This window comes from Athene noctua, chromosome 10 (genome assembly GCF_965140245.1).
Source record: "Athene noctua chromosome 10, bAthNoc1.hap1.1, whole genome shotgun sequence".
Classification (NCBI taxonomy): Eukaryota; Metazoa; Chordata; class Aves; order Strigiformes; family Strigidae; genus Athene; species Athene noctua.
The window spans coordinates 3,566,714-3,577,396 of record NC_134046.1 but is presented as its reverse complement, the minus strand read 5'-3'; the positions used below and the strand labels follow the sequence as shown (position 1 = coordinate 3,577,396).

Genomic DNA, 10,683 nt, shown 5'->3' with positions numbered 1-10,683 from the left:
CACGTGACGCGAGACGGAGGGCCGCCCACAGACTCGTTCCCATCCGCTCTGGGAGACCGGCCCGACGGCGCTATGGCAACGACGCCCGCCGTGACGTCATCACGGCGCCTGAGCGGGGGGGAGCGATCCCGCCCACCCAAGGGCGGGCAAGGGCGCGACCCAGCCCGGGGCGTTCCCATGGCAACGGGCCGGGTGGCGCCGCCGGGCCCGGCCTGCAGCGAGAGCCCGGGCCTGCGCCGCGGGTGTGAGCCCGGGCCCCGCATCGGGTCCCGCAGCGTGCCCCCTGCCCCACAGCCCCCCCTTGGCCCCACAGCCCGGCCCCACCAGGCTCCCACCCTGGGGAGGCCACAGCGGACGTGGAGGCCCAGGGCACGGGCCGGAGGCGAGGCTGCCTTGCTCTGTAACTTTATTCACACAGGGGGGTGCCCCGCAGCCCCCACTCCGCCTCCCCCCAGCTCCGGGGCAGGCAGAGACCAGGCAGCGGGGAGGGTGCCGGGGGGTTCTGGGCCCCTCCGGGGGATCACTGGCAGGTGTTGTAGATCTGGACCTGCTGGTTGATGGTGGCCAGCACCTCCCTCATCCTGGCCTCCAGCCCGCCCAGCTGGGCCGCTTTGGCATCCAGCACTCGCTCGTTCCGCTCGTACGCCTCCTCCAGCGCTGCGGGGACAGGGAGGGGACACGGGTCAGCCCAGCTCCCCCCCGCCACCTCCATCCCCTGAACCCCCGCGCCAGCCTCACCTCGCAGCCGCTGCAGCTTGCCCTGGGTGTCCCGCAGCAGCCCGGCAGCCTCGTCCCGCAGCTGTTGTGCCCGGCTGCCCGCCTGCTGCGCACCCTGCGCCCGGTGCTGCACCAGCTCCTGCGCCGTCCGGTACCGGTCCCGCAGTGGCCCCTCCAGCACCTGCCAGGCAGCGGGGACGGTCAGCGCGACCCCCACGGGATGCCCCAACAGCTCCCCACACCCCTCCCCGGTCACTCACCTGCTTGGCCTCGCTGGCTCGGTCCCGCGCGGCACCAGCTGCCTCCTGGGCACGCGTGGCTGCCAGGCTGTTGTTGGCACGCTTCACCTTCAGAGCGTCCGTCTGTCCGTCCAGGAACCCGATCCTCCCCATGGCACCTGCCAGCTGCTGCTCTGCGCCCACTGTCTGGGCCTGCATCTGGGGACCGGTGGCATGGCGGGTGGGCACGCTCAGCTTGCCCACATGGTGGGGACAGGGCCCCGCTCGGCCCCGTGGGGCTGAGGTCACGGGGACGGGGCCCTCACCATGCCAAGGGCTCTCTGGCTGTGCTGGATGTCACCGGCGGCACGCTGCAGCGCCTGCTCAGCCATGCCCTGGGCTCGCCGTGCCTCCTCTAGCGCCTGTCGCACCGTCTCGGCTGTGCCCCGCACCCCCTCCGCCCGCGACCTGCAACCGGGGCGACACGGCCTCAGCACCATCCTGGGCTGGGGGTCCCCGGGGGTTCCTGCGTCCCCCACATCCCCAGGGCTCACCTGGCCCGCTGGGCATCCTGCAGCAGCTGCCCAGCCTGGCGCACGTCACCGGCCGTCTGCTCCAGGATGGCGTCCACGCTGGCCAGGCTGCGCACCCGCCCCTTGATCTCCTCGGCCAGGCGGTGGATCTGGGCCGGCGTGGCAGGGAGTGACAGCTCCAGCACCCGGCTGGCTACCACCTCGATGCTCTCGGGGTCGGCCCCCTCCTCTGCGGGTGGGAGTTGTCTGTGTGTCCCCTGTGGCACCCCGGGGTGGAGGGGACAGGCAGACTGAGGGGTGGTGGAGGGAAGGGGGGAGCCATGGGGAGGGAGGGTGGGAGCAGGGGAGGGTTTGAGGGGGGGCACAGCATGGTCAGAGCAGGGCAGGGACCATGCAACGCAGCGTGGGGCAGGGGCTGGGGTGCTACAGCCCCCGTGCAGTGCGGGGACCATGCAGCGTGGCACGGTGCAGGGTCAGTGCAGTGTGGTGCAGGTGCAGAACCACACGATGCTGGGCAGGGGCAGCCAGCCCCCAAAGCACACCGGCACTCACGGCTCAGGAAGGCCTTGATGTGGCTGATGAGCTCCCGCAGTTCCTTGTTGGAGCTCTCCACGCGGGCCCTGGTCTGGTTGGCCCTGTCCAGGGCTGCCTGCGCCCGCAGCCGGGCTTCATCCGCCTTCCCCTTGGCCTCGGCCACCTGAGCAGGGGCAGAGACCCTCAGCACCAGCCCCGAGGGCTGGCGGGGGGCACGGCCATGCCACCCGCTCCCACCCGTGTGCCACGCACCTTGTGGGAGAGCTGGGCCACGTCGCCAGCGGCCCGCCGCAGCTCCTCCTGGGCATGGCGTGCCCGGTCCAGCGCGCTGTCAGCCGTGGACACAGCCCCACCACAGCTCAGACCCCCACAGCGTCGTCCCCCATCCTCATCCCGGCACCCAGCTCCCCCGCAGGGGCTCTCAGCACAGGGCACGTCACCCGCTGCTCCACACACCTGCAAGGCAGCGCAGGCTCGAGGCGGCTCCGGGCGCCGTCCCCCGCATCCCCTCCCTCTGTCCCACCTTCTCGTTGAGCGGGTGCAGGCTGAGCGCCCGCGCCCTCGCTGCCAGGTCCATCAGCGCCCGCCGGCTGGCCGCGTTTTGGCGATTGAAGTCGTCCCGCCGGCTGGCCAGGAGCTGCTCGGTGCGGCGCCGGGTGACCGCCGAGGCACTGACGGGGCTGGGCACGGCGCGGGTGGAGGCGTCCGCCCGATGCTCGGCCTCCCGGGACTCCCCGTGGGACTGGCGGATGCTGTCGTAGGCACCTGGAAGCAGCGGGGGCACCGTCAGACCCACGGCCCCACTGCCCCGGCCTGGCTCTGCTGCACAACTCACCGAGGAAATTAGAGGTCTTGAGGGTGTGTAGCCGCTGCTCCAGGTCCTGCAGACTGTGGTTGAGGGCGCGGGTGCCCCGGTCCAAAGCGCTCAGCACGTGGCTGGCGTTGAAGTTGGCGTCCTGTGTGGCCGTCAGCTCCCCCTCCAGCCGTGTCAGCCTCTCCGTCGCCTCCTCGATCTGCCGCCTGCAAAGGAAGGGGGTGACAACCTGCTGCCGAGGCCACCCCAGGAGCTGTGCCCCACGCTGGGTGCTCACCGCAGCCCCTCCGTGGCGTGTGTCAGTTGGGCGGCGGTGGCGGCGGTGGCATTGCGGGTGGCCACCACGTCACGCACGGTGGCCAGGCTCTCCTCCAGCCGCCGGAAGGTGCCCTCGAAGGTGCCGGCGGCCCCGGTGTGCTGCAGGAGGCTGGCCCGCTGCGCCAGCGCCCGGGTGCGGGCAGCCAGGTCCTGCACCACCCGGTCCCAGTCCCCGAAGCAGGGGTGGCAGGGCTGGCAGGCAGGGAAGGCGCCGGCAAAGCCCCGGGCGCACTGGTCACAGCGGACTCCAGAGATGCCGGGCCGGCAGTCGCAGTGGCCACTGCCGCGGTGGCACTGGGCACTGGCGACGCCGCGGGGGTCACAGTCGCAGACTGCGGGGAACAGCGGTGTCAGGGTGCCGTGGGGCCTCCTGCAGCCCCCCCATGGACGCCCCACCAGCACCGGCTCTCACCTCGGCACTGCTGCTGCGGGTCACCCCAGTGGTCCTCCTGGCAGTCAGCGCAGGTCCGGCCCCCGAAGCCCGGCCGGCACAAGCACTGCCCCGTGAACTGAAAGACACGGTGTAAAAGGATCAAAATTCTTTAACCACAGCATGGCCAAGGCTGGTGCTGCTGCAGCACACTCCAACCCCATCCCGGCCCCCCCAGCCCTTGTCCCCGTTGAGTCTCACCTGGTTGCAGGCGGGTGTCAGGGCGTGCTGGGGGTGGCAGGCACAGGGCTGGCAGCCCTGCCCGCTGCCCAGGTTCCAGAAGTTGGGGGTGCAGCGGTCGCAGCTCTGGCCCTCCACGTGGGGCAGGCAGTGGCACTGCCCGCTGCGCCCATCGCACTGACACTGCTGGGACCCACAGGTGCTGGCATCGGTGCCCAGCGTGTTGCAGGAGCAACCTGGAACCGAATGGGTGCTGAGTGGGGACAGAGATGGGGACAGGGATGGGGGCATGAAGACAGGGACAGGATGGAAAAAGAATCGGGATGGAGATGGGACGGGGGTGCAGATGGTGCGGGGACACAGGTGGGGATGGGATGGGGATGGCAATGGGTGAGGGTGGAGGCAGGATAGAGACAGAGGTTGGGCAGGGATGGGGTGGGGACCACATGGAGGTGGGATGGGAACAGCATGAGGACCACGGATGGGGATGGGAAGGAGATGGGATGTGGACAGGGTCAGGATAGAGATGGGATAAGGATGGGATGGGGACAGAGTCGGGGTGGCAGTGGAGAAGGGAAGGCAACAGGGACAGGAACGTGCATGAGGTGAGGCTGTAGATGGGATGGGACGAGCTGGGACAAGGCTGGGGCTGCAGTGCCAGGGCTGGGCAGAGGAGAGAGCCCAGCACGGGGCAGGGCTGCAGGGACCCCACAGCTCCGTGCACCAGCAAGCGCAGCCATGGGCTAACACGGTCCCCAGGGACGTGCTGGGCCTTTGAAGCAAGTCTATCTCAGCGTGGCCGTGGGTACTCACGCCTGCAGCTGTGCCGTGTGGCATCCCCATAGTAGCCAGGCTGGCACTCGGCGCAGTGGGGCCCTGCCGTGTTGTAGAGGCAGCGCAGGCAACGCCCCGTATGCCGGTCACACGCCTCCGGGTCCGTCATGTCGATGTTATCGTGGCACTGGCAGGGCAGGCAGCGCCCGCCGGGCTGCAGCGGGTCCCCGTAGTACCCAGGGGCACACTCATCACAGCGAGGACCTGCCGGCACAGAACGCTGGGCAGTGCCTGGGGACGGGGGACCCCCGAGGACACCGAGCGTGCTGCGGCGGGCACCCACCTGTGTACCCGGGGCTGCAGTGGCAGACAACCTGCCGGGAGCGGCTGTCTTGGTAGCAGGAGGCGGCGAAGTGGCGGGGGCTGCCGGGCCCCTCAGGGCAGGGGCAGGGGCGGCAGTGCTGCCCGGAGCCCAGCGCCGGGTTCCCGAAGTGTCCGTCCGCACACCTGCGGGCAGGAGGTCAGCGGGGGCCGGGGCTGCCGGCAGCACCCTGTCCCGGTTTGGGCACACACCCCGCTTACCTCTGGCACCTCTCGCCGTCCGTGTGGTCACGGCAGCGCAGGCAGCTGCCCGTCCGGGGGTCGCAGTCCTCGGCGTGCCCGTTGCACTGGCAGGGCCGGCAGGCAGGGAAGCCCCAGTGGCCGGGCTGGCAGCGGTCGCAGCGCGGGCCGTGGGCGCCCTGGCGGCAGGAGCACTGCCCCGTGATGCTGTCACAGACGGTGCTCACCGACCCCTCGCTGCTGCACTGGCACGCTGGAAGGCACAGCACCCACGGTGTCTGCCCCCGGGCTGCAGAGAGCTTCCTTCCCCAGCACCCCCAGCCCTGCGGTGCCCAGGCTTCTCTCTGGGCTGCAGCACCCACCTCGGCACCCGGCAGGCCCGAAGCCAAAGGTTCCTGGGGAGCAGCGGTGGCAGCGGCGTCCCACAACGTTGGGTTTGCACCGGCACTGCCCGCCCTGGGGCTGGCACTCGGCGCTGAGCGAGCCCTGGGGATCGCAGAGGCAGGCTGCGGGCAGAGAGTGGGGTGAGCGGGGTGAGCAGCGGGGCGCAGGATGGGGCGCGGGACCCTACTCACGCAACGCCCCGTCGTGCAGGATGGCTGAGAGGCTGTGCAGGAGGCTGGAGCAGGGCTCGGCCACGGGTGAGGGCCCCGCGGTGTGGAAGGGCTGGGCGCAACGGTATCGCTCGAAGGTCTCCCGGCGCTCCATGGAGCTGGGGTCACCCGCGATGAACATCTCCAGTGAGGAGTGACGGGGCAGGAGCACCAGCTGCGAGGGGCAAGTCAGTGGGATGTCCCAACCGTCTCTCCCTGTGTCCCCTAGGGCTGCATCCCGCCCCCCCCGAAGGGTTGGTGTCCCCCGTCCCGCTGCCTGGCCGCCCCTCACCGAGTCGATGAGCACGCTGGCGGTGGGATCCTGCCGAGCGGTGGCACAGTCCAGCTCCAGGCGGAGGGTGTAGGAGACACCTCGCTCCAGGCAGATGGGCTGAGGCAGCACCACGTACCTGGGCAGAGGCAAAGCAGAGCACGGGCAACCAGGTGCCTCCTGTGAGCCCCGGGCACAGCCCACTCCTGGCGAGGCGCTCACCTGGCACCGGAGGGGAGGCTGGTGGACAGCTGGTCGTCGGCTGGGATGGTGTTTCCACAAGGGCTGCTGGGGGAGACGGGGCCAGGGCGCAGCACCCTCACCCTCACCTCCTGCCAGGGCTCTGGGTGCTGCCGGCAGAGAAGGAGCTGTGTCAGAAAGCCTCCCCACCGCCACCTCCCAGTCTGGTGATACATCCCACCGTCAGCTTCACCATCTGGGGCTCACCTGGGGCTCGTAGCGGATGATCACGTCGTACTCGGTGGAGAAAGGCACGTCGCTCACGTGAAACTCCACCCAGCCGCCTTCCAGCATGCGGGCAAAGCCCGTCCCAGTCCATGAAACTGGGTGGTCTGTGGGGGGCTCCCGCTCCACCACTGAGCCCTGGTGTGAGGGAGGATCGTGAGAGGGACCCCAGGAATTGCCTCGGCTTGGCAGGCACCGCTCTGCCAACCAGGCAGAACAGTGCCTGCCAGCTTGGGGACTCTACAAAGAGCCACCCAGTGCCCTGCTCTGCTTGATATCCCTTTCCCCCAGGGACACCTTCCTCCCTTACCTGATGCAGCCGAGCATCCTCAGCCTCGTAGGTGTAATGGTCCAGGTTGATGCGGTAGAACCCAGGCTCCACCTGGCTGCACTGTCGTCCCACCACGTGGCTGCGGCACTGGCACTGCCCCGTCTCCACAGCGCACCTGATACCCCAGCGGCACCATCAGCCCCGATGCCGGCAGGGACACCCCCCTCACCCCCTGAATCCCCTCAAAGACTCACAGGTTGTTGCGGGCACCTCCCACGTCGCAGTCGCAGGGCCGACAGCCGGGGAGGTCGTGGCTCAGTCCCCAGTGCTCGGGCTGGAGAAGGTAAGGGTGTCAGGGAGCGCCCGGCTGCGGTGCCACAGTCCCAAGCACGGTGCGTGGCCCCTGAGCACCACGCCTGGCTCCCGAGCACCGTGCACGGGCCCCAGCACAGCCTCACTCACCAGGCACTGGTCACAGTTGCGCCCAGCCACCAGCCGCTTGCAGAAGCACTCGCCGCTGACAGGGTCGCACTGGCCGCCCTCGGCCACCGTGCCACGAGGGTCACACTGGCACCCTGCACAGAGAGCTAGTGGTGTCTGGGGGGGCCAAGCCATGCACTCAACCCCCGCGGGTGCCACCCCCGGTACCTACGCTGGCAGCCCTGCGGGTTGGCGGCGCTGAGGCCAAAGAAGCCGGGTTTGCAGCGGTCGCAGCGGGGACCGGCCACATGCTCCTTGCAGCGGCACTGCCCCGCGATCAGCCCCCGCGCCGGGTCGTCAGCGCCATCGCACAGCCCGCCGTCCAGAGAGCCCTCGGGGTCACAGTCACAGGCTGGGGGTACAGGCAGGGTCAGCACCCCGACCCCTCAGCCCACCCCGCACAGCCCGTCCTGTGCCACGGACCCCCCGGCACCGACCTCGGCACACCGCGGGGTCCCGCAGGTCCTTGCTGGGGTCCTTGTAGTAGAAGGGCTTGCAGAGGTGGCAGCGGCGGCCCATGGTGTTGTGCTGGCAGCCATCACACACGGCCCCGCTGGCGTTCCCCGTGGCCAGGAAGACGGCCATGTCGAAGTGGCACCGCCGCGAGTGCTCGTTGCAGTCGCAGCCTGCGGGGACGGCACCGTGGCACGGCATGCGGCAACCCCAACTCCCCGCCCGGCAGGCAGCTCCCCCTCTTCCAAACCTCCCCAGCCCTGACTCCCAACCCCACATCTCCCCAAACTACAGCCTGCTGCACCCCAAACCCCCCACAGCCAGTCTGCAGGATGCCAGTCCCCACCCAAACACACCCCAGCGCGCAGCACCCCACAGTCCCTGCCACGGCGCAGCCCGCCAGCCCCGACACCGGGATCCCCGTGCCCGGAGCCGGTGCTGGCACAGGGCACTCACGGCGGCAGGCGTTGGTGCTGGAGCCCTCGGCCGGGCGCCAGGGCAGGTCGTGGTAGAAATCCTCACAGCGCTCGCAGTTCAGTCCCTGCGTGTGGTGCTTGCAGACGCAGCGCCCGTGCACCTGCCGGGATGCCACGGTGAGGGGCTGCAGGCTCGGGCAGCGCAGCTACCTGGCTCCAACCAGGCACACGGAGCCACCTCACCCTACCATGCCGTCGGCGGTGGCGGTGGCTCTGCTGAGCGGGGCACATTCGGAGGCGTGCCCGTAGCAGAAGCAGTTCCCGCGCAGCACCAGCTCGTAAAGCGCGTAGTAGTACTTCTCCCGGATCTCCCGCCGCGTGTCCAGCAGGTTGTCCCCCAGCGTGTGCAGCTTGGTGAGGTTCACCCGCAGGTTGGTGACACGCAACAGGTCTGGGGTGGGGAAGAGATTCAGGTTGGCACAGGGCAGCCGGGCCTGTCCACACACGGCTCGGCTCTGCCGGGCACGGCTGGGGTGGGGGTGGCTCAGTGGAGCTGGGCTCGGCTCGGCACAGTTGGGCTGGGCTCTGCGTGGCTGTCCGAGGCACAGGTTTTTTTGGCACGGGGCCGTGCGTGGTTTGGCTCACACACACGTGCTTGCACGTGGCCAGGCTGGGCTGTAAGTAGCTGCGGTGGTTCAGGTCCTGTGCATGTTGTTGTGCGTGGACAGGCTGTGCACATGCTGAGACCCTGCAGGCGCCCCCCCAGACGCAGGCTGGGACCCCACCAGTGCAGAACAAGCACCCTGAGCAAGGGCACATTTCTGGGCGGGGGGGCACCCACCGCTGGGGGCTGTGCCTGGCAGGCGCAGCGTGGGGGCCTCAGCGGGACAGGACAGGCTCCCCAGGACTGCAGCTTCCCAGCAGCCCTGCCCTGCAGATTCCTCTCCTGCTCCCAGCCTAAATTTAGCCCTTGTTGATTAACCCGCTGTGTCCTGCGCCCGGCCCAACTCCTCTGCTTGTCACCAACCCCATCCCACACCGCAGACACCGCTCGGTGCTGGGCTCAGCTCCGGCACGGCTGTCCCCCTGCCCTGATGCAGCCTGATCTTTAGCTGCTCCCACGGCGTGGGGGGGTGCAGGAGAGGCCTGAGCCCCCGCAGGCTGGATCTGGCCCTGACCCCGCCGTGGGGCTCAGAGCAGGGAGGGAGCGGCCGAAATAGCTGCGCCCAAAATAGAGCAGCCAGGCGGGAGCCTGGGGCAAGGCAACTCACTCTGGATGGCGGGGCTGTAGGGGTCCCGGATGGGGATGGAGGGGTCCAGCACCCGGTAGATCACCTGGGGAGCACAGCAGGGTGGTGAGGGGAGAGCTGGGGAGGAGTCCCCCAAGCTCCCCACAGCCCCACTGGGGCCTTACCTCCCCCTCGGTGGAGGGCTCGATGTCAGAGTAGCGGGACTCGCAGACGACATCGTCGATGCGGCGCGGGGGTCCGCGGGGGACGTGGGGGAAGGAGGCAGCGCAGTCGTAGGCGAAGTAGCGGTAAACTTTCCAGCTGCGCCCGAAATCGGCCGAGCGCTCCACCAGCATGGCCGCGGGGCGGAAGGTCTGCGGGGACACCCAGCTGGGACGGGGGGCAGCCCTGCAGGCCCCACGGGCTTCAGCCCATCCCATCCCATCCTGTCCGGCGTAGCCATGTGCCGGGACCCACCTTGAAGGTCATGATGAGGTGGGTGAAGTGGAACTCGGCCTCCAGGTCCAGCTGGATGCTGACGTGCTCCACACCTGGGGACAGTACACGTGGCTGCGGGGAGCACCCACCCGTGGGTCCCCAGGGCTTGTCCCCCTGACCCGGCCGTGATCCAGGGGCGCGGCCACGGCCGCCGGCTGAGTCACACTTCCTCAGCGTGGGAGGAAGGGAAGATAAGCCCCCCGGGACGTCCCACCACCCCCGCTCACCGTTTTCTGACTGCCACCAGGCTTTCTTGGGGCGGGGGGCGAAGGTGGTGACCACATTCTCGATGCGGTGGCTGTTGGCGTTGGTGCGGGCGTCGTAGGGTCGCCGCGAGTCGCAGACGAAGCACTTCTTTTCCTCCTACAAGCAGGAGGCTCGGCGGTGTGTCCCTCCACGCCCATCTGGTGCCCCCCCATCCCAGTCTGGTCGCCCCCCTGTCCCCATCCCGCTCACCTGGAGGTGGCTGACGATGCAGTAGGGCTGGGGCCGGCGCAGCCCGCAGGTGGAGGTGGCACTCAGGCGGGGGGCTCGCCCCACCAGCAGGTCCCCGGTGGCCGGGTAGCAGCTGCCACGGGCACAGCCCTGGGGGGAATCGGGGGCCAGGGCCCCCCCCAGCCCTGCGGGGCAGCGGGCGGATGAGGGCGCGGGGGGGGGGCGCGGGGGCCCTTCCGCGGCCACCCGGAAACAGGGCCGGACCCTGGCCCCCACCGGGACCCGCCGGTGGCGGGGTCGGGGCGGGGGGACGCGGACTCACCGGCCACCAGCGGCAGCAGCAGGAGGGCGCCGGGTATCCGCATCGCGGGGGCGCAACCGGGGCGCAAGGGGCGCGCAAAGGGGGCGCTCGGCAGGTGCCCGACGGTCCCGTCCCGGTCCCGCTCCCGACCCGTCCTGCCGGTTCCTGTTCCCGTTCCCGTCCCCGTCCCGG

General features: G+C 70.1%; 1 protein-coding gene across 1 annotated transcript; it reads right to left on the bottom strand.

Annotated features, from left to right (window-relative positions):
• Nucleotides 1–395: 395 nt before the first annotated feature.
• LOC141964244 (laminin subunit beta-2-like) lies at nucleotides 396–10,674 on the bottom strand. Its single transcript, XM_074914383.1, has 33 exons — nucleotides 10,513–10,674; nucleotides 10,212–10,375; nucleotides 9,983–10,118; nucleotides 9,735–9,808; nucleotides 9,443–9,631; nucleotides 9,300–9,363; nucleotides 8,277–8,479; nucleotides 8,069–8,189; nucleotides 7,597–7,785; nucleotides 7,332–7,511; nucleotides 7,142–7,254; nucleotides 6,934–7,013; nucleotides 6,719–6,854; nucleotides 6,391–6,546; nucleotides 6,166–6,293; nucleotides 5,965–6,082; nucleotides 5,655–5,847; nucleotides 5,442–5,585; nucleotides 5,101–5,332; nucleotides 4,862–5,025; nucleotides 4,558–4,782; nucleotides 3,766–3,980; nucleotides 3,547–3,643; nucleotides 3,094–3,466; nucleotides 2,838–3,022; nucleotides 2,526–2,767; nucleotides 2,255–2,458; nucleotides 2,021–2,165; nucleotides 1,490–1,697; nucleotides 1,262–1,403; nucleotides 978–1,154; nucleotides 739–898; nucleotides 396–657 (listed from the first exon to the last, which is right to left on the bottom strand). Exons 1-33 carry the CDS (start codon nucleotides 10,553–10,555, stop codon nucleotides 521–523), a joined length of 5,337 nt encoding a protein of 1,778 aa, XP_074770484.1. The 5' UTR covers nucleotides 10,556–10,674; the 3' UTR covers nucleotides 396–520.
• Between the last annotated feature and the right edge of the window lie 9 nt (nucleotides 10,675–10,683).